Raw genomic sequence first — 23,823 nt, forward strand, 5'->3', positions numbered from 1 at the left:
GACTTCTTATTGGCATATTCTTCACCTCAGACACCAATCATTTCTTTGTGTTGGGTACTTTGTTCCAGATCCTCTGCTGTTTTAAAATAATCAGTTGTCAACCAGGATTACCATGTGGTGTCATAGAGCCTTAGAAGTTATCCTGTTCTTATGCAGTTGTATTTCTGTACCTGTTAACCATCCTCTCTCCTTCTGTCTCCCCCGCACCCTGTTAGGCTCTGTTAGTCACAATTTTATTGTTGACTTCTTTGAGATCAACTTCTTTACGCTTCTGAGAGTGAGAGTATGCATTCTTTGTCTTTTTTGTGTCAGAATTATATCACTTAACATAATGTCCTGTGTTCTATACATATTAATGCAAGTAACAATTTCATTTTTTTTATGACTGACTATATATTTTATTTTGTATGTAAACCACATTTTCTTTATCCTTTCATCAATTGAGGGACACCTAGGTTGATTCCATATGGTGGTTATTGTGAATAGTGGTGCAGTGAACATACGAGTGCTGATGTGTCTTCAACATATTTCAGTTCTTTTGTATATATACCCAGTAGAGTGGGATTGCTAGATTGTATGTTTAACTGGGGGTCTTGAGACAGAAGATCTGCCGTTATAGTAGAAAAGCTTTAATATATTATGTCAAATTTCAGATGTATGAGTAGAGAGAATAGTAAATCTCCACTTATTTACCTAAGTGGTCTGCAAAAGTTATCTTGTTTTATAGCTATTCCTCATTCCACCTACTTTTTGATATATCATTTCATCCGTATATATTTCTATGGTGTATTTAAAAGATAAATGCTATTTAAAAAAATATAAAATCTATTTTAAAAAACTATACACAAAAAACCCATTACCACAACATTAGCTCATATATAGAACATATATAGAACATTAATAAATTGTTAATATCATCAAGTATTTAGTATGTGGTCACATTTCTTTAAATGTCTCAATTTATTTTTATACTTTGTTTGAATTAAGATCTGAATAAGGTCCATATGTTGCAGTTGGTTGAAATGGTCACTTAAGTCTCTTAATCTACAGGTTTCCCTTCTATCTCTTTTATCTTGCAGCATAAAGAGTTTGGGTTATTTTTCTGTAGTTTTCTATAGAGTAGATCAGTAGTTGCATCCTATATTTCTTTAGCAGTTGTAAAATAGTGATGTTTAATTTGGTCTTCATATATTAGGTAGAATTCATCTCTAATAACTACTTGATTCTACATAGGTTCAGGTTGTATGTAAAACACAGGATACTTTTCCTTAACCGATTTTTAAAACTAAAAGGTTGTCTCCCTCTTCCGGTGTTGTATGCACAAGTGTGTGTGTGAGACAGACAGACACACACACACACAGTGTGTTTCATGATGAACTCATCTTTTAAATTTTTTTTTAGTTGTAGATGGACCCAATACCTGCATTTTATTTTAGTTTTTTTGTGGTGCTGAGGATCAAACCCAGTGCCTCACATATGCTAGGCAAGTGCTCTACCACTGAGTTATAACTCCAGCCCCACGGACTCATATTTAAACATACCAAAACTCAATCCATTGCTCTTAACTGTTTTTGCTTACATTCAATTTTTGGCTAGTGAATCTCTTCAGGTTGACTCCTGAGGGTTTTGTTTTTTTTTTTTTTTTTTTTTTTTAATTTTTTTAAAGATGTTGTTGGAGTTTATTTTATTCATTTATTTATATGTGATGCTGAGAATTGAACCCTCTGCCTCACACATGCTAGACAAGCGCTCCACCACTGAGCCACAACCTCAGTTGCCCCCTTTTTTCTTTTAACATATTCTCTGTAGGTTGATAGTTTTCTTGCTTTACAATTTAATAAAATGCTCCAGAATCAACTTGCCTATTTTCTGTTCTAGACCTTAAATTGTCTGTTTCCTTAAGAGGCATGGCTCCTTTTGAAGTGGCAATTAAAAGTAGTCTTTGCTAAGAATGCTCACTACTGCTAGGCTGATCCTATCACTTTTTTGCAGTAAGGTTATTAGTATTTTTGCCAGGTGCTTGTGTTTATCATATGCTTTCACCCACATTGAAAAAACTGAGCTACAGGGCTGGGGTTGTAGTACAGTGGTAGAGTGCTTGCCTAGCACGTATGAGGCCCTGGGTTCAATCCTCAGTACTACATAAAGTTAAATAAATAAAATAAAGGTATTGTGTCCATTTACAACTACAAAATATTTTTAAAAACGGAGCTACAATTCATATCACATAAATTCCACTTTAAAAAAAGAATACAATTCAGTGTTTTTTAGTGTATTGATTAAGTTGTACAAATATTAGCAATTGGGCTGGGGTTGTGGCTCAGTGGAAGAGTGCTTGCCTGGCATGTGTGAGGCACTGGGTTCAATCCTCAACACTATATATAAAATAAAGGTCCATCGACAACTTAAAAAAAAATCTAAAAAAAAAAAAATCAGCAATTACTTAATTCCGGACATTTCTATCACCCCATAAAGATACCTATACCCACTACTAGTCACTCCCTGTTCTTCCCCAACCCAGCCTATGGCAACCAACTGATTTATTTTTCTCTCTCTGGATTTACCTGTTCTGGACATTTTGTATAAATGGAATCACATAATTTGTAGCCTTTTGTGCCACAGGTTCTTTGACTTAGCATGTTTTCATCCATTTTTGTATTATGTTAGTATTCAGTATTTCCTTGCTTTGTATTATCGAATAATATTCCATTGTATGTATAAACATTTTGCTTATCCATACATATGTTTGTGCACATTTGGGTCTTTTCCACTTTTTGGGTGTTCTGAATAATGCTGTTATGAACATTTATTTTTTACAAATTTTTGTAGATATATATTTTCACTTCTGTTTGGTACATATCCAGGACTGGAATTGATGGAATTGATGGGATTGTGGCAATTCTGTGTATCTTTTTAAAGAACTTCCAAATGGTTTTCAGAGGTTGTATATTCCCATCACTACTGTATGAGGGTTTCAGGTTCTTCACATTCCATTTACATTTTTTCACATTTTTTTTAAATGAGTTTCATTTTGAGATAGATAACAATTTTGTAAAATGAATCAAATTTATTGCCCCCGCCCCCAAAAAACAAAAAACCCATAGCAGTTCAGATGTGTATCTGAGGCTGTCATTAGAAATTTTATTTTATTTACTTATTTTTTTGAGGGGCAGTACCAGGGATTGAATTAAGGGGCATTGGAACACTGAGCCACATCCCCAGACCTGTTTTGTCTTGCTGAGTTGCTTAGCCCCTCACTTTTGCTGAGGTTGGCTTTGAACTTGCTATCCTCCTGTCTTTGCGTGGATATTTCCCATCAATAAATGGGAAATCCTTGCTTCCATTTGCTGGGGCAAAAAACTGTCTTTTTTTTTTTTTTTTTTTTTCACATTTGATTCATCAACTTGGATCCTGAAGATGGTACTTTCAAAGGTTATCCAGAACCTAGCAACATCCCACATTTCCATCACTATTACCTTGTCTCTTGGCTGGATTATTACAATAACCTTCCAACTGCTTCTTCCTTTGTTCTTCTTTCCCAACAATCTAAACTACTACCTACCTAGGATCACTAGCCAGAGTAATCCTTGAAAGCAAGTCATTTGATGCTGCTCTTGCTCACAGCACCCCAACAACATTGCATGATCTGGGTCCTGATACTTCTTTGATGTCCTCTGTTGTGTCACTTACCTTGTTTATGCTGAATATTGAAACCAAGATCCCTACAATATCTTCTGTTGATTGAACTCCAGCAAGTCAGAAATGTCAGCATTGTTTGAGACTAATCTGTTTAAAGAAAAGATCAACTTATTGACGATGGTAATACTTTTAATAGCCTGTCTTTGCATTTCTAGTTGGGTATTCTTCCCTTTCCCCTTCCTTTTTTTTTTTTTTTTTTTTAAACCAAGCCAACCAAAAATCAAGTAAAAGGAGCCGGTAGCACACATGTGATCCTCACACTTCAGCCTCCCCATAACCAGGATTATAAATTTGAAGCCAGCCTGGACAACTTAGCAAGACCCTGTCTCAAAATAAAAAATTAAAAAGGGCTGAGGATGTGACTTGGTGAGAGAAAACCCCTGGGTAATGCCACAAGGAAACAAAAAGCAAACAAACAAACAAAAAAACAAGTGGAAGGTATTAGCACAGTGTAAGTTTTCAGGTGAGTATAGAATATTGGGATAATAAGCAGTTTGTTCATATTTTGCTTGCTGAGTCTATTTGCTTTCCATAGATAGAAGATCCATACAAACATTCTGAAAATTTATAAGAATATTGTTTTCTTACTTGAAGGTTGATTTTAATTATTACTTTCATCTGAGGTTTAACCCCCTCCACCCTGTACCCCCCCCCTTTTTTTTTTTTTTTTTTTCAGAACTAGGTTAAGTCCAGAAAGATTTTTTGTGAAGGCATTTTCATGTTGGGAATTGACTAATGAAAACTGACTGGGTGATATTGAACTTTTTCTGGAAAGTTTCTGTTGGTATGCCAATTAGGGGGAAACTGTTGCCAATTTTGCTCTCTCTCTCTCTCTCTTAAATAAAAGATCTCAGCATAAGCGAAAGAAGAGCCTTGCCAGACACTGAAGAAGGGACGGGGAACTCTCCTCCTAATCTGGGCTTCCTGTCATGGTAAGTAAAAGGAAATAAGAAAATTGGAGTTGAACTCAATTCTGATAATTCAACTGAACACTAATCATACTTACCCAATTTCGTTTTCGTTGGAAATCAGTTTTCTTTCCCCTAGAACTCTCTTCTTTTATTATTTACTTAGTAATGATAGCGTACTCCAGTATATAGAGCAGTTTCATTTCTCTTAACTTGAATTCTGTGAGCTGGACACTAAGTCTCATTTTAAATCAGCCAGGGAATGGAACCAAGACCAAATAACATGTGGTTCTTGGATTCTAGGTTTTTCAATCCTTTTCTAGGAAACTGGGCTGGAGGTGAAACTCAGTGATAACTCAAGGCTTTGGGTTCAATCCTCAACACCAAAAGGAGGAGAAGGAAGAGGAGGAGGAGGAAAGAGCGAGAGAAATTTCTAGAAAACAGAATATAATGAAAATGATTTTTCATTTGCATATTCTTTATTTTTTAATTGACAACATTATGTATATTGTGTGCAATGTGCTTTGAAGTGTATATGTTGTGGAATGACTACATTGAGTTAATTAACGTGCATCACCTCACAAAACAATTCCCTGTCTTTCCTATGAGTCTGCTCTCACACTCTTTTCCCCTTCTTCCCCTTCAGTACTAGGTGTTGAACCCAAGGGCTTCCTACAGGCTAGGCAAGTACTCAACCACTGAGCTACATCCCCAGCTTATGTATGTCTCTTTAAGGCATTGTTTTGGTTCCAAAGTAGGGGAGTAACTATGCAATCCTTTGCTTACACCTTTGACTGAAAAGAACATATAATGGACATTTCAGTGACTTCAGGGCCATTTAGGGCCCAGAGTAGGCGGAGAAGGTGGAGCAACAAGCCAACTACATTTTCATTAATTTCGAGGACATGTAAACAGCACTTCAGATCTTAAAATAAAAATGGTTCTCTGTAATATTGTCCTGTTTCTACCTTGTAATGTTTCCAAGATCCAAACTGTTTCATGCTGGTGCACAAAGAAGGAATTGAAAAGACCATGTTAATTTCAAGCTTCATTAGGGATGTGTGTGGAAAATGTTTTTAAAATTAAAAACAGAGTAAAACAAAACAAAAGTAGTTGTGCAGAAATGTTATATGAAAAAGAGGGGAAAGGTAACTGCTCTCTTCTTAAATCGAGCCATTTTTTTCTTAGTTTGTGGGTATTAAAACCTTCTAATTTATCCTATACCCAAATGTTGACAAACTTTGACTGTTATTTCTCTAGACTACATTTTATTTTATTACATGTCCCACAGTTTATAATGAATTGAAAATTGCTTGCCTAGAATTTATGTGGTATACTATGCCAGTGCTAATGATTATCAAATTATGAGTTTAGGAAAGCAGGTCTGTTCTGTAAGAAAGTTTTGTCCTTTACTGTATACCATATAGCTAGAGACAAATAGCATGGTCCTCTTCTTGGTGTTGCTGGGATCTCTGTTCTCCTTGTGTGTTTCCTGCCCCTGTGCTGTAGACACACTCTGGAGATGCCTGTGTGTTGGGGAACAGCTTGACCATGCATCTTTTTTATTTTTCCTCATAAAACAACCTTATAACAAAATTTAAAAAATTCTGATTTATAATTCTACCAGCAGAATTTATGGTTTTATGTTTTCCTAAGTAGTCCATGTCATTCATCTATCTATATATATAGTTAGAATAACATAATGAAGTCTTTTGCCTGTTTCACTAAATGCATTAACCATTTTCCCTTGCTAATTCACTGGATTCCTAATGATCATTTTACTAGCTATATAATACCTTGCAAGTTAGTGAGCCTTTGATCCACTCATATGGTATGTATTTAATACACCATATTGTTTTAGCATTTAAATTGTATGTCCTTAGTCCTGAGTTTTGTGTAGAAAATTCTGGTGCAGTGAAGTTTGTTTTTGAGCCTACACTTCTGTAATAATTTGAGCATAACATCCTGTTCTGCCTTTTCTAATCTTAAAAGAAGTAAAATGATATTATTTATGTCTCTTTGAGAGACCAGGCATTAGGAAAAGATGTTTTCATTTTTAGTATGGTAAATCTCAAGCATAGACTATACAAGGAAAGAATTTGTAGTGAACTCTCATATATATCATTCAGTTGCAGTTGCCATCAGTTCATGGCTCTCTCTGTTTCATCCAGTTCTTACTCTGCACTTCCCACCCCTTTGAATTATTTTGACCCAAATTCCAAGGATTATAGCAAGGGAACTGTATTTTCGATAACTATCAATACCAGCCCCAAGGACTGGTAATTATTTTTACATTTTCTGAACATGAACACTAGATACAGATTTAGTTCATGGGGCTTAATTGGTTAGCAGTCTTACATGCTTTAAATATTTATCCCTAATGTTGACTTCTCTGAAGTATGTACTTAACTTTCTTACCTGCATAATCTAAGCAGTAGCAGAAGCCAGCCTAAAACTGTGGTTGACTGATCCCTTTTTGGGATTTTGCAAGTGACCCCTCTGACCTTATAGAGCTAGGTGGAGACTAAGAAGTGCCAGATTCTATATTGAGTGGTATTCCTGAGTAATACCAGGAAATCAACAATGTGGTTTTCTAATACTAATGAATAACTGCTTATAGCCTAGGCAAAATATGTTCCCAACTTTTTATCAGACCACTACTTTCCAGTTTGTTCTGCCTCTTCCCAGTTTCTCACCCTACCAACTGTGTCAAGTTGGGTTTCCTTTTATATCTGTAAAACTCACAGAAACTATACTAAAATTAGACAGTTAATTACTTGAATTGTTCATTCAAGTAATGTTTTTTATAAATCAACTTTCTCTGAAGTCAGTGAAAATTTGGTCCTAATGTTAATTAAATCTTTGAGGTTAAAAAATGCAGTTTTACGTACAAGGGGGGAATTTTTCTGAAGCCTTATAGGTAATATGAGCTGAGACAGTGTCTTTTAAAGAGAGCATTTATTTGATATAACTGATAATAGGTACTCCATGTTCTTGTCTTGCTGGCTTAATTGTGAGTTCTCAAAAGTTAAAAACAATTCCCCTTCAGTTTTCAGTAGCTACTTTGGTTATATGTACATTGGTTCAGATGAACAACAAAGTGAGTGTGCTAGCAAGAATGAATAGGTAAATGGCATCTCTTTTTTTCTTTCTCTTTCCTTTTCCCCCTTTTCCCTTTTCTTTCTTTTTTTTGAAAAGTCTGCTACATTTTTGCAATTCTGAGCTGTTTAGAGGGTCATTGGAAAACTGGGTCAGGAGATCACATAAAGAAATAATGACTGCCTCTGTAAAATGATCTTAGGCCTTATCCATTTATGTGAGTTAAAAAGCTGGTTAATGTGATGCTGAGAAGGCATGTTTAAAGTGTACTTTCATGTAAGAATTTTTAGAAGCTGTCCCCGCTCCCTGTTTTGTAGCATTTCCTACCTATTCCCTGTTAGTTTATGAGAATATTTTTCTTAATTCAAGACTCTCCACCTCTTTTCTTTAGTTCTCTTTAAGTGCAAATATTAAGCATTCTTTAAGAATCCTTTTAAGAATGAAAATAGGATTTTTTTTTAAAAAGTCAGTACTTAAGGGTAGAAAAATGGGTTTCTCTTTAAAAATCACTGCTCCCTGTTGCTCTTTCACCCATTCATTAACTTCAAAGAAAATGAGTGGACAGGCATCATATGGTACTGATTGATACAATATTTTTCATCTAACAAGTTATTTTGGTGTTTATAGGAGTGGAGTAATTACACTTTTGGAGACCCTTAAGCTCTGTCATATCAGCCTTACTAAAATGCATCAACTTCATTAAACATTTAAATTTTTATTTTGGGTACATAAGAAATAAGTTTTTTCCTTAAATTTTGCTTTTAAAATTACAGAATTATCAGCTATAATTTCTTAACAATCATGCTGGAGATCTTTATAATCCTAGGAAAGTAACACTAGCATACAGATTTAAAAAAAATAATAGTATATTTAATAATGAAAGTTCCATAATTTTTCATAACATTTCATAAACCATTTATAAAGTTATATTTTTATAATTTAAAAGTATTCCTTCATAAATTTTAAGTGTCAGTCTTTTTTAAAGGTCCCTAAAAAGCTTGTGTCTCAAAAGGATTCTCCGAAAGGGCTGGACTGGGCCCAGTCATTTAGTAGCAAAGATTGTAGAATGATGATTGATGTTGTTGTTACTCAAGTCTGTCAGTGACTTTTCCTGTTTTAGGAGAATAGTTTTAGGGAAAGCCTGGCTTTTCAAATTATACAGTTTTAATTGTTACTTCGTTTTAGACTACAGTCTGGAACAGCAGTTCTGAAACCCTTTGGTCTCAGGATCTCTTTACATTGATAAATTATTGAGGACTCCCAAGAGGGCTTGTTTATGTGGGTTATGTTTACCTGTGTTTACTATAATAGAAATTAAAACCAAGAAATTTTTAAAATGCTCCTAAATTTATTTAAAAATAAGAACAAACCAATTACATGAATAATATGTAATAATGATAATATAAATAATTTTTCATTAAAAATACCTTCTCATCCAAAAATAGTGTAATGTTTCTAATCTCTTTAATGCTTGGTTTAATATAGATGACAGATTCTCATATCTACTTTTGCTTTCAATCTATTATAATATAGTGTTTTATTTCAAATGTGAGGAAAATTCAGTCTCACACAAATAGGTAATTACAAAAGGGAAGAATATTTTAATAGTGTTTTTAGAGAATCGTGTGTATTTCCTTTTAATACTACACCAAAACTTGACAAGTGGTTATTTTTGCATTAAAAAATACGTTATCAGCAGTTACTGTTATTTGGAAGAAAGATCTGCCAAATGGCCACGTCTTAATTTCTACAATTTGTCCATCAGTGTTCTTTCAATTAAAATGGTTTTTAAAAAATGGCTAATTCAGTGTTAATTGAAAGTCACACAGGTACTTCTCCTTGAGGCAACCATAGTATTTCAGTATAATTTTCTCCTGCCTTTTCCAAGGTCATTCTTAAATTGGTGTCTCTTGATTGTACTAAGGTGCTCAGTTTTACCCATTTATTCTTTTTGCACTAATAGAAAGAGTCAACATAGTAGAGAAAAGGGCAGATAATGCTAGTATGGTGGAGGTGGTTTTGATCTTTCAGAATCTGTATACTTCACTTGGAGAACCCCACTGATAAAAATAGTACAATCTTATGGTTACAGTTGCCGTTAAATAAAACCATAAGTGTTATTTGTACTTTTTTATATGTATATTTTTTAGTTGTCAATGGATCTTTTTGTTCAATTTTTTTATTTATACATGGTGCTGAGTACTGAAACCAGGGCCTAACACATGCCAGGCAAGCGTTCCACCACTGAGCCACAACCCCAGCCCCTGGTTTATACTTTTCTTCTTCCCGCTCTGAGGAGATTTACCAAATTGTGATAAGTAGCATGTGCTAAATGTTCTATAAGTAGTGGTTATAATTCTTACTGCTCTAAGTTGAACGTATTGTGGCTTTTGCTGTTTTAAAAATTGCTGTGTTTAAAAAAAGATTGCCTATAGCACTTTTCTAGCATGTGTGAGGAGGCCCTGGGTTCAACTCTCAACACTACTTCCCTGTCTCCTTAAAAATCTATGTAAACAGATTCCACCATCATTTAGAGTTAGGTTTTCTAACAGATTACATTTCTTTTGGGTCTTCTTGTACTGTAAAAATTCATAATGTAAAATATTACTTTTTATAGCCAGGCGGTGGCACATGCCTGTAATCCCAGCGGCTTGGGAGGCTAGGCAGAAGAATTGTGAGTTCAAAGCCAGCCTCAGCAAAAGTGAGGCATTAAACAACTCAGTGAGACCCTGTCTCTACAATAAAATACAGAATAGGACTGGGGATGTGGCTCAGTGGTTGAGTGTCCCTGAGTTCAGTTCCCCCCGTGCCCCTGCCAAAAAAGTTGCTTTTTAAAATGTGAATTAAATTGAAGTGCCATTTAGATGAGATTTTTTTGTTCTCTTTTGAAATTTCCTTAAAAGAAATAGATTTATTTGGGAATATAGGGCAGAGTAAACTAGGGCTAGTATTCATACATGTTTTCAATTTGGGAAATTCAGTTCTTTTTCTTAAAAATCCTTTTCAAGATTAAATTGATGGAAATTTAATTATAATCAAAAGGTGACACAAAGGCTGGAGTCCCATTTCTCCTTCAGTAGCAGCCCCCAGTGACACAACTTCCTCCCACTAGGCCCCATCTTTTAAAGATACCTCTACCTCCCAGTAGCATCACAGACTGGTGGCCAGTCCTTTAACATGTGGATCTTTGGGGCACACTTATCCAAACCATAGCAACAACAGCTAATATTTTGATGGAACAGTTTGGGGAATGATTATTTTTTCCTTGCATTTTTCTGCGTGTTTTCTTTGGTCATTGGGCTCTTACTTTGATTATGTGAGAAGACATGGCAGAAAAACTAAATATAGATAACTAAAAGTTTTTGAAATTATTTTAAAAATTTGTTTTTTCAGGATGAAGAGACTCGGCACAGTCTTGAGTGCATCCAGGCCAATCAGATCTTTCCCAGGAAGCAGCTGATTCGGGAGGATGAGAATCTTCAGGTAATTACAGGCCACTTTTGATTGTGTAATGTGTATTTAGAGCATCATAGTAATGATGTAGCATAGTTAATGGATTAAAGTGATGGTTTGATGTATTTTTAAAACCATACCTATAAAAATGCAAGTTGGAAATTATTCTAGCAAGACTTATTTTCTGAGAATTCATTGTTTGAGATGTTGTGTGCTCTATCATTCTTTTAGGAGTTCAGGATTTGAATAAGTGTATTTGAATTTGGTGGGTATAAATTCATCCTTTTTTTTACTTATACATTGTACTTTAAACTTTGATGACTGTCCATTTAAAGAGGATGCACCATCTATTCACCTGACCTATGTTTGAAGACTTGGTCTTATTGCTTCAGAACTCTGAAGAGTATCTTCCATTTTGAAGGTTCCTTTCCTTGAACTTCATGGAGAGAGCACAGAGTATGTGGGCCGTGCCGAGGATGCCATCATTGCCCTTTCAAATTATAGACTTCACATCAAGTTCAAGGAGTCTCTTGTTAACGTAAGTGATTACCAACTGTTCTCTAAGGTAGACAGAGAAAGGAAGTTGAAAAAACTTGGTAATGTACTCAGAGTAGAAGCATACAGGATTCTGGTGTGTGTGAGCATTGTGTGCTCTGCTTTTCTCTCAGTTTTGCACTCAAAGGACATTTGGTTAGTAAGTAATTCTTATGCCTTATTTAAAATGATGTGTTCAGTTGTCAGCTGAGGTGTTCATTGTTTTAGTTAATACTGAATAGTATGCACTAGATAATGCTGTGTGTTAAACTTCATAAAGGTACAGAGTCTGACTAGACTTTTATTCCTCAGTTGTTAGTAGTTACCAACTACTTCAGTTGAGATAATTTCCTGGACCTTAATGTCAGATGATATGTTCTTGAACTCACTGCAAACTCATTATTGGATGAAGTTACTCTAATGACTCCTAAGTGGTATAAGTATAGATGTTAAGTGCAATGTTTATTTGCATAATGAACTATACATTACTGCAGAAAAGGAATTCTCAAGAGTACCTTTACCCTTTTTCAATTATGAGAGTACTCTCAGTGAACTGAATCTTTCAGCATACTGCTGTCATTAGTAAACTTAAACCCACAGAGGCACAGAAGTTCATGTACTTGCTCCAAGTGAATGCATTCTTCTTCATTTGTTAGTATTGTGGCTTTTTGCGTGTCAGTACTAGCACAGAGAAGTGTATTATAATACCTTATAGGAGTTCAGTACTATATCCCATTCAGATTGTGTGTTTTGGGGTTCATTTTGTGATTCTTTGAGATCTGTCACTTTTATTCATTTTACTCACTAGTCCAAAAGTTACCCAAAATCTCAAGTTGCATTCTTTCATTTACCATGAGTCAGTGGTTGCCATTTGTTAGTTTGTGGCATCTGTCTAGTCTAGTCTAGTCTAGTCTAATCTAATCTAGTCTAATCTTTGTATTAAGCATTTATGTCCAGGAGCTATTTTGGCCTGAATTCCTTCTGGATTCTAGATTTGGGCTACAATCAACTTGTTACATCAATTTTCTGTCTATTAGTTAGAAGTACGTGCCAAATTCATCAAGGAATGAGGAGATACTTGTCATTCATACCATATAGCATTATGATCTGGAGGGTCCATTTGGATTTGAGTGTGTGTGAAGGGAGGGGAAAAGGTGGAAATGCTAAGATCTTAGCAATCAAAAATTTTCCACCATCTACTATGGAAGTAATAATTAGTAGAACTACCCAATTTAATTTTGTGTTCTTTCAGTGTTTTGAAATGGCTGGATTCAATGAAGTTGTAATTAAGTTACATGTGAAAATGATATTGTTTCGTATTATTGCATTTTCCCATATCATACTGTATTATCAGCATTTTGGGTTTTGACTGGTTTAGATGTGTTTTGGGAATAGGGTCTATTGGAGAAAGTCTTGTCATTCACTATTTTAAAGCCCTTCAGTATTTCTTTTCTACTTCTAAGATGAAAATCAAATTACTTCAGGTGATGTGAGACTGTGATCCTTGAGTCCCTGCAAGGTTTTCCACATTCCTTCTTCCCACTTCTTACCTTTTTTACTAGTAAAACCAGCCTCCCTGGACTGGTCAACCATACTTCATACTTTTTAACTTTTTACTTCACTTTTACTTCATTCTTTCCTGCCCAGGAAATGTTCCTTCATCTCTCAAAACCCACTTCAGGTAATAACTTCCTCTAAGAAGCCTTGCTCAGTCCTAGTTCCCTTCCTGACAGTTAATCACAGTCACATGACCTCTTCTTTATCTTGAACATACTTTTACAATATTTAGTAGGCATGTTGTAATTTTTTGTTTTCATTTTTGTATCTTCAGGATCCAATATGTCTCCTGATGCTATGCTGTTCACTAAACATTAGGTGAATTAAAGTTACTGATAATTTGAAATAGATATTGGACATTTTTTCCCCTTTTTTGGATTTAAAGTTCCGTTTAAAACAATGTATTTCTATGGGATTAGGCTTGTGTCTTTTTTTTCTTTTGGTCTTTTAGTAGCTGTACTTGTAGAGTCACTAAAATTGTTGGTCCCCTATTCTGGATGAAGTATTATACTTAAGGAAACTTACCACTGTTCTTACTTTTGGACCCATTTCCTCATATACATGTGTTTTCTCTAGCATTATAATTCTAAACTTAGAGCCTGCATATCACTTAAAAAGCCCAAATAATGACTTCGCATAAAAAGATGGTGATGCAAAAATATTTTGGCATCATAGTGTCTATAAACACTTCCTGTTGAGATAGACCAACACTTCTCCATACCAATATATTAATCTCATCACAGTGTTAAGGTTTTTGAAACATCAGGTTACTCCAGGAAATAATGACTTCTCCTGCATCAGAAGGTTGTTGGTAGTGCTGCTTCTCACTCTCTCCCTCCCTTTGTCCTTTCCTCAGCAAATAAATATTTTAATAAAATATGGGAGATCAAGAAGCCCCTGTTAAATGTGTTTGATTTGGACATAATAATCTTTAAGCCATCAGTACCTAAATGTGCCTTCTATGTTGTAGCATGCCCCACTTTGCATCATTTAGCACTTTAGAAAATGACTTGCCATCAAATTTTAAATAGCTACCTGATATCATATATTCTTTTAATTTCACAGCACATTAAGTAAAATGTGTCAGTAGATTTAGATACCATAAACATCATTACTTTAATCTACACACATTCACTAAATATCAAGGCTCCAATTTCTAAAGAACCTCTGTAGTAGAGTTCATTTGTAACATTTAAAATACGAATTGCTTCCATTCTTGTTTTTTCCCAAAACTATATTTTACATATATATAGGTATTTTTTTTGAAGCTTAGATAATATATATACAAGGAAGTGTTCAAGTAGAATTTATGAAAGTTTAAAACAATTTTTTGTTGTATAATTCAATAGACTGCTTCTCAATCTGCTGCTTCTGAAATCAAAGTAAGTAGCATGAGAATCCTAGGTGGTTACTGCACCTGTGCTTGGAACAAATTGGTTTTGAGTGTCAGATGTTCACTTTGCAAATTGGCAAAATGTGTCTTCTCTGCATGATTCGCTTCCCTGTTCTAGTGGTATGCTTTGATGAGAATAGCTTGTGGGGTGAAGATAAAGCCCCATAGTTTATGCATAAGCAATGGAATTATGACCTTCAAAAATGTAATCCGAGTTTTAACCAGAAATAATTTTGTAAAATCAACATTTGTATTTAAGAGCACATTAAACTTCTATTTCCAGATCAATCTGTCAATGCCTGTTAGGAAAAACTGGAAGTGTAGCAGCAGGGAATACTTTTTGTTCACATTTCTTTGCATTTTACTTCAACAATCACCTTCGTTTCCCATACACTAGGAGGAGGTTATTGTTAATATTTAAACGTATTTTGGCTTCACATTCATGTAATAGTTGAGGCCTGTGAAACCAGGGCTGGAAGGAGATAGCTTGTGTATGTGTGTATTTTTCCTCATCTGGTTAGATTTAGTGCCTAGATATTTTATTATATTCTAGGATTAGACTCATTGTTTTTACTATGTTACTGTCAGTTTTACTTCATATGTACATGTAACATTAGTACTTACCATTCAGATTATGAAAAGAGTGCTTATTTTTAGAAAGGTAGAAATATTTCACCTCTAAATCCTGATGGTTGAAAACAGTGCACATGCAGGCACACACCCATCCACCCAGAATGAATGGAAGAGGTAAACTAGAGTATGATGATACCAGATCCCTCTTGAATGTGACAGAACTGTTGATCTTAATACCTGTGCATGTCTTTTAAATTTTTAAATTGCTTCTCTTCTGCATTTGGATTGATGCTCTTGGGTTTTGGTGCCTGTGAATGTAACTTTTGGCCTTTTGAGGATTTGATTAACAGTGCCAAGTGTTTTTGATGCATTGTTTGAGCATGATTTTGGTGGAATTAGTTGTAGGAAAAGCACTATAAAAAGGTAGGATTACCTGGTAGGTAGAACATGGAAGAGGAAGAAGCAAAAAGAAAATGAGTTGTTCTGAAACATTGAATCATTGATCTGGAGAGGGTTTGAAAGTGATTTTCTATTTCTTTTGCAGATGGAATTGCCTCTAAGGAATCTTTGTTTTAAATTCCGTTTTTCTTCTGATGATCCCTGGTGAAAAAGCCACTTATTTTTGAAAGAAAAGTGAAGTAAAGCTCATACTAAACAGAAAGGCAATCTTAGAGGAAGAAAGAAAGTCAAACCATATATGGTGGAAGGAACCTGGTTTAAAAGGGAGACATGGATTCTGACCCAGACTTTGCTGCTAGCTTATAGCGTAGTTCAACCAACCTGGACTAGGAAGTAGACTGGCTTGAATCTTTAATTCTTTGCTTACAAGATTGAATAGTGGATATGTTTACTTATAGAAATGGTAAGAGATTCTTTCCATAGGTGAGAAATATTTAAAAAAACTTGAGTTATGTGGTAGGTCTTAAAGTAGAAATTGGATGCGCAAAGAGGAAAAGATAGCAAATTCTGCCTTTTTAGAAGGAAGAGAAGACAAATTTATGAATGGAACACTGAAGAGGAACAGGAGAGTAGAATGGAGAAGTAAAAAAGGGAGATACTCATTGATACAAAATTAGGTGTTTCTCTTTTAAATGTCCTTGTTCTTATTACATATTAAACTATCCTGCATGGAACAATCTGCATGAGTATTAAAATCACTGTTCTGTAAATCTGACTTGAGCACACATGGTTGTTTTGGTGTCTTGTCTAGTATCTCCAATCTAAAACTTGCTGTCACTTCATCCCACTTCACCCCAGTTCCTGTACATGAGACCTACTAAATTGTGACCATCTGAAGCTCAAAAAGCAGAGACTGGTGGCACATAAGGGGCCTGGAGGTTCATTCAAGGAAGCCAGGAAGCAGGCAAATTTTTAATTGGTAAAATTTGAGAAAAATAAGCCTAGAACTTGGGCTTCTCATTTGCCTGTCAGCTAGCCACTTTTTTGGGATGTGGGGTGGGGTTGAGTGGGCAAGGTAGTTGGAGTACATTTAATAAGTAAAGTGATGAGAGTTTATTACAGAACACCCAAAGGGGCTGGCCTGAGAACATATCAGTGTCATCTTCTAATCTCTATCTTCTTAATCTCCATGTTCCTCCTTTATAATTTATCTCTACTGACATTTTTTTTCTTTCCTTCTTAGATGTACAGGTCTTGAAAGAATTTTAGCCGCATCAGCTGCAGTTTCTCACAGCACCTTGGGGTTAAGGACTTACACAAAAAACAGAGAGCCAAAAGCTTCTTTTTTCTCAGAACACAGGCAAGATTTCTTAGTCTTTGTCTTATTCCCAGTCTTATTACAACTGTAAGGGAATTTTTATAGATTATAGACTTAGAAGCAAGAAGACTTTAGCCCTGAGGTAAAAACTCCCAGCCATTTATCTGAATAGTATTATTTTGCTTTCTTCTCTTCTTTAATCCCTGCCCCAGTTTCTGTTCCTTTGTTTCAGATTTCCAGCACTGGGCTTCTTTTTGATCTCCACATCCTTGTTCTCAGAGTTCTCTACTGACTGTAGCAGCTGTGTGGTGTTGCAGGGTTTGCAGAAAGCCTGTTCCTGAAACTGATTCAGCTGATGCAGGGGCCACCCTGTGCAGTCAGAACTCTTGTTTCTGTCTGCTTTGGAGGAGATTGTATCCCTCTTCTGAAGCTAACCATGAATTTTTGGAAGGCTGCTTGCAACTCCTAGAGCCAGATTTGGGCTGGACGTGATATGGTTTAAAGACACATGATCCACTACTTTTGCAAGGGATAAGAATGTCCACTAATTAATTTACCAACCTCTGCTTTGAAGGCCTGAAATCTGCTTTTTGAAGCCAGTTATGGGGTTAGGATGATTTCAGGGACAGAGGGAGGAGGATCCTCATGTCACCCTTAAGATTTGCATCCTGTTCAGATGTTTTCCTTCCTGTCTCCCTCCTTTCTCTGATCCGATTCACTATTTACACAGTCCTGTGTTCAGTAGTCTGTTATCAGATCTGCAGGAAGAGAATCATTATAGCCTGCTCAGACCTCAAACCCTGCTTGGCAAACAGGATTCTTCAGCTGGTCTTTTGAAGCAAGTTGTACCTGTTTAGTTTTGGGTTCTTTGACCACTGTGTGGCCTTCTCCCTTCCTCTTGATTCCTGTTAGTCTATCCTGCTGAGCAGAGAGCTGAACCAGGTGCTACTGTCCTGTCATCTTTTCTTTGCAACCTACAGGCAGTTTAGACTTCTAGCTTTTTCACGAGTCTCCTTTGCTGTCACTAAGCCATAAGCCCACTTTGTCATTTGAAGCAACTAGCAGGTAGAGTCTCACTTGCACTCTGTTCTGTGAATCTTTTTTATAAGCAAGACTGGACTGTTGTTCTAGTGCCCTTCAGTTTTTGTGTCATTGCAAATCATAGACAGCAATAGCCTCTAAAACTAGTACTTTGAGAGCAAAGCTTGTGAGTTTGATGTTTGAGCGATATAGTACCCTGCTTTTCCAGAGGTGTTTCCTCCCCTTTGTTGTCTTCAGAGGCCATGGATAAAGAGTTAAGGGAAGCCCTGATTGACTTCGTAGTTAATCACTTGGGTACTATCAATTCAGCTAAATTTGCAGTTCTATTTGCTTCTTTCCCCTGTAGATCTTTCTAATCAGTCTTGTTGGGCACTTTGAAGAACTGCAAGGTCAATGCCTTTTTGACTAAGGGACTTCATCTTTTTTAATTACAGGTTCCATTACAGCTTATAGAAAGTGTTGAATGCCGAGATATATTTCAGCTTCATTTGACTTGCAAAGACTGCAAAGTTATCAGGTACGTTTGTGTAGCTGTTTTGTGTGGAAATGCAGTCTGTAAAAATAAAAAATAAATAAACAAATAAAAAGAATGGATACGTGGTTTGGTAACTTGACAAAATATCTTTTTGAAAGTAAGCACTGTTAGGAATATTTTCTGAGTAGTTAGTGTCTACAATATTTTCTCTTAGATATTTTGCTTATGTTGACAGATTCTTTTATTTTTAATTTGGAAATAATTTCAAATTTCTTAAAGTGCAAAAGTAAAAATAGTACAAAAGGTGATAGTACAACAGGTGAATAGCAGATTTACCTATTGTTAGCACTTTACCCCAATTTGCTTTATTTGCAGAACGCTTCTGAGTGATATGATATGTGTGTGAGTGGGTGGGAGGGGAGGGGAGTTTCCTGAACAAATTGAGAGTAAGTGACATAAGCATGACTTTTAACCCCAAAATACATAGAGTGCTTTCCTAAGTTAGAATATTTTCTTCTTTAACCATGGTATCATTATCAACATCACAGTTTTACATTGGTAATAACTGTTGTCCAATCTACTATTCATGTTCCAATTTTGGTAGTTGACCCACCTTGATTCAGTGTAGCTCAGATAATAGGTACATTTAGTTGCCATAACTCAATAGCCTTCTTTAATCTGGAACATTTTCCATAGCAGCCTTTCTTTGTCTTTTATGACATTTACATTTTGAAGAATATGGTCTTTTTTTTTTTTTTTTTTTTTTTTTTTTTTTAAACAAAGTGTTTCTTATTTTGAGTTTGTCCCACGTTTCATCAAGATTGTTAGGGATTCCCAGCTGGGATAGTGTATATACAGCTTATATTCTGTGTATTCAGTTGGAATACTTTTTGTGTCCTTTTCAGGGTGTTATTGTATTGCATCCAGAGGCAAACAGTCTACTTGTCCGTCATTAGTGAATTTTGATTATTCCAATCAAACTGTCACCTGTTTTCTGTATAATTGCTATATTTTCTTTCTTACAACTAATAGTCTATGAGAAACACTTTGAGAAAATGTCTTCCTACTCAACAAAACTTCTCCATAAATTTAGCATTCGTTATTTTTTCCCATCTAATTTTAACTGTAATGAAGAATGATGCCTGAAATGTGTTTTTTAAATTTAGTAGCTCCAAAAATTTTAAATTATGAATATATTTACTTTATCCTTTTGATCTGTTTTGAGATGCCAATAAACATTGTGTGGGCATGTTGGTGAGTCACATTGATTGGGACAAAGAAGAGATGTAAATGCCCTCCTTATTAGTTTTTGAGTAAACATTTAAGTAGCATGTTAGCCAGTGAGATTTGGCTTACTTTCGATTGATACTGGCTACCACCCCTATTTTACAAAGCTTGCTTATTAATTATTCACTCTTAAACACTATTCAAAAACTCAAAGTACTTAAAATGCAAAAAATCAGTTTGCATTGATTATTTTAACCTCTTAATTGTACATACTGAAAATCTCATTGATAAAATAGAATTTGTTTTGTTCTCTGCATGGTCAGAGCTGAAAGTTTCAGTGTAATCTGTCTTATTTTGTATCCATACATACTGATTTGTCCTCATTGCTAAGTTGACAAATTTTGATATTACTCCCTAGCTGGCTAAAAGTAGTGTTTGTGGTTTATTTTTTTACCTTGGCCTAGTATGTCATGACAAAACAAAAAGGACTCTTCTAAATAAGTTTCTTGAAAGGGACGACCATAATACTGATTAAAGAAGTAGAATGAGATCTTGTTCATGAAAGAATAACTGCCATTTTATTTTAATAATCATAATTAATCATTCTAAGAAGAGATTTCAGTAGATTATCAGAACACATTTTCCAATGTCCAGCTCTTTTATTTGATACTTTGCACTGCTGGCTAAAAATTTTTGGACCTGTTTTTATTGTAAACTAGTGAATATGTACATGACTGCCTCTGATGCTTTCTGTACAGTTAGTATTTCACTATGAATAGACACTCTCAAAATGGTGCCTTTTCTTAGATTTCATAGCTGTCATCTGATTACATTCATACTTGTTTGGCTTTACAAAGGTGTCAGTTCTCAACCTTTGAACAGTGTCAAGATTGGCTTAAGCGACTGAACAGCGCAATCCGACCACCTGCTAAAATAGAAGATCTCTTCTCATTTGCATACCATGCTTGGTGCATGGAGGTCTATGCCAGTGAAAAAGAGCAACATGGAGACCTGTGCAGACCAGGTAACCCTTTCTGAAATGGGACTGGAGGTAACCTTAATATGAAGTGGGGTGCCTTAACACTCTCGTATTCAACCAATGTATGTTTTATGGAGCATAGCATGTGCCCATTTTCTTCTAAGCCTAAGAACATATTTCTTGCTTCCAGGGGAAGGGAAGAATAATAGATGTGGTATTCTGTTCTACTAGACCTAAAAGCAACTATAATAAGATTCATGGGTATTATGGGAACCCAGTGGAAGGGGAGGTATGAGTTTTGTGTATAAGTTTGGGAAGACTTCACATTAAAAGTGGCTTTTGAGTAGGCTTTGAAGGTTGAATAGGAGCTCATTGATTAGAGAATGGGGAAAAGAACATTAGACAGCAAGTAGCATGAACAAAGGTACATGGGTTTGAAAATAGGAAATATAAAATAGCCTTTTGCTGTCGTAGAATTTTCAAGGCATAGATTGATAGTTGTCCTGCCCAAAGATGAAGAAACAGAAATCAAGAAAGGCGAATTTGTCTTCTTCAAGGACAAATACAGAGACGCTAAGCCAGTACTAAAACTCAGATTTCCTGACTCCTCATATAGTCTTTGTCTCCTTCATTTTCTGTCTTCCTCTGAAGTGTCTTTGACCAAGATCATGCTATTTCTCTGCATGTAGTTTTCTGTAAATGTTGTGCTTTTGATAAGTAGAACTTTGCTGGTCCAACACCAGCTCTTCAATGTGTCAGGCTTAGATGCAATGTCTTGAATTTAAAAATAAAAGTTGTGAGCCTCCTTTAAATAAAAGTTTACTTTTGGGGCTTTTCTTTAAACCTGAAATTTTAATACTGAATCTTCAATTTTCTCTGTCTGCCTTGGGTCATTTTAAACATTCGAGGCTCATATAGCTATGTTTATATTATATTGTTTCCTGGCCCATCAGTGATGGAAGCTTTTGGTTCAGATTGTTGTCCTATTTCATTAAAATGCTTGACAGACATAAGCCTTGTCTTACTTCAAATGATACTTTGATATGTACTTTTGCTTGATTCTTATGACTTCTTTAACCAGGCAGGATAGGCTGCTATCCTTGTTTTTGGAGTCAAAGAAATGGAGGCTCCAAAAAGGGAAAGAAACAAAAAAAATGGGGCACTCAAAGATAAAGCCTGTTGCCATGTTCCCTACTAGTCATTAAACAAGGTAGGACTTAAAACCAGTCCTCAGTTACTGAGAGCCAATGTGTGGGGTTCTATGGATACTGAGTTTGAAGAACAGAGACACCTGCCTTCATCGAGCCTCAGAATCCAAATTCTGCTGAGCTTGTCTAGGCTGGAGGAACCCAGTCATTCATAAATAGTTCCCACCTTGAAAGTTTCTGTGAAAGTGCTTAAACTCTTTCTTTATTCTCTGTATTCTCTTGACCATGCCCCCTATCTTTTTCCTGACTTTCATTTTGTTGAGATGCTGTCATTTTAAATTTATTTTTGGATTCGTTTATGGCTGTTTCCCAGTTTTGGGGGTTTTAATGGTAAAGTTTACAGGCAGCGACATGTACAAATCTAATGTGTATGTTTTCTGAGTTTTTAACCATTACATCTTATTTAATTTTTAGTCACCACCATCTCCTAAAATAATGAACTTATTTAAGAGTGCATCATACTACATAATGTTATATAAGAACTATGATTTTTTAAAGATCTCTAACTAAGACATTTCCCAATTTTGGATGATCAGCTTTTGTCAACAAGGCTTACTTTCTTCTATCCTTTCCTTTCACAATCACAGACTAAAATGACTGAATGATTTCATTCCCCTTGTTACTTTCAGTTTGTTTGGAATTTGAGCCATCTCTTGGGGTATTCCTAACATGTGCTAAGTCAGAAACCCACTTTTAAAATTATGACTGACTGCCCTAAGAAGGGTCCCCAGGTTCTTCTCTTCCTGATGTCTGGTATTCTTGGCTACCAAGATCTAGAGACATCTACAGTGTCCTCTTTCTTTCCATAGGCTTATGATACATGGGGGCATGTAAGTGGTAATGTACTGATTTTTGGAGTTCAAAAACCTGAATTCAGACCTATACTATTTAATTGAAAATCATACTGGACAAGTCATTCATCCTTTCTGCACTTTGGTTTCCTTTGTTCTTGAAACTGTGACCTTCATACTCTTCTTGTCTGTACTGATTCAGCTGGGTGCCCTAAAGATCAAATCTTTTAATGCTGCAAAATTCAATTCAGTAAATGTTTTGAGTGCCTTCTATGTGCCATGCTTGTGAAAACTCTTAGGAAGTTATGCAACCACAAGGTAATGCTATCATAACCAATAATGGAGATTCTTTGAGTAAAGGTTGCATTTTCTTTCTTCCCAAAACACAGTCCATACTGAAATTAACCTGCCCCTGCTCACATGAATCTTACTGTATTTTAGTGACTCAAGTGTGTTGTATTATGGCTTTTTTCCTTTTATGTATTTTTCACTATGGACTACAGAAGAAAAATTTATTTTCAATAAGAAACAGAACACTTGTGATATTTTTTTAAAACCAGTTTGCCTAGTTCTTCTGTCTCCATCAAGTATTCTTGAGTGTTGGTGGTGGGTATAGCATTCATTACTCACCATTTATGAGCATACCAGACAACCATATTCTTATAAGTCTCCTGAAGTGTGAGACAACATTTGAGATTTTTTTAAAGTTTTGCCTTTGTATAATCTGTCTCAATACAAGAGATCACAAACATAGATTCTGAGGGGTTCAAGTTAGTCTTTCAGTATTTAGTAAAGCCTTTTATGGGTTCTTACATCTAACTTGTTAAGAATAGAATGTATCAGAGGAGGAAAATGGCCAAAACACACGATTGCCTTGGTACTAATATAAATTTTAGTTATGCCAAGTATACTGTGGCCATAGCTCTAGGTCTTAATCAACTTTGAAAAAAGTCTCAGCATTGCTCTTGGAGTTCTGTGGTGAAACCTGCAAAAGCCTTCACCAAACTCTTGATTCTGCCCTTATCCTCATCTTACACTTTAAACAAGGAGTAGATTCAAAGCTCCAGCTTCTCTCCCATGTCTTTCAGCTTCCTGTTCCTCATGGCAGCTGGCTTCTTGGTGATGCTTCTGTATTAGGGCATTAGTCTAGAGTCTTGACAGGTATTTGG

At 35.5% G+C, this 23,823-nt stretch overlaps 1 protein-coding gene across 14 annotated transcripts in view; it reads left to right on the forward strand.

The window, feature by feature from the left end:
* MTMR3 (myotubularin related protein 3) overlaps nt 1–23,823 on the forward strand; it is a 120,206-nt gene that overhangs the window by 67,458 nt on the left and 28,925 nt on the right. For 5 of the 14 annotated variants that reach the window (XM_079151252.1, XM_079151260.1, XM_079151262.1 and 2 more), the window contains 6 exons: nt 4,544–4,631; nt 11,100–11,189; nt 11,581–11,697; nt 14,600–14,632; nt 18,409–18,491; nt 20,534–20,700. In XM_079151252.1, coding sequence (XP_079007378.1) covers nt 4,629–4,631; nt 11,100–11,189; nt 11,581–11,697; nt 14,600–14,632; nt 18,409–18,491; nt 20,534–20,700 — 493 coding nt within the window. In that variant the 5' untranslated portion in view covers nt 4,544–4,628. Of the gene's footprint in view, nt 1–4,543; nt 4,632–11,099; nt 11,190–11,580; nt 11,698–14,599; nt 14,633–16,858; nt 16,976–18,408; nt 18,492–20,533; nt 20,701–23,823 lie in introns of those variants that run through there. The other 9 variants (XM_079151263.1, XM_079151254.1, XM_079151264.1 and 6 more) reach the window with 4 other exon arrangements.

Source organism: Sciurus vulgaris (genome assembly GCF_902686455.1).
Source record: "Sciurus vulgaris genome assembly, chromosome: 8".
Classification (NCBI taxonomy): Eukaryota; Metazoa; Chordata; class Mammalia; order Rodentia; family Sciuridae; genus Sciurus; species Sciurus vulgaris.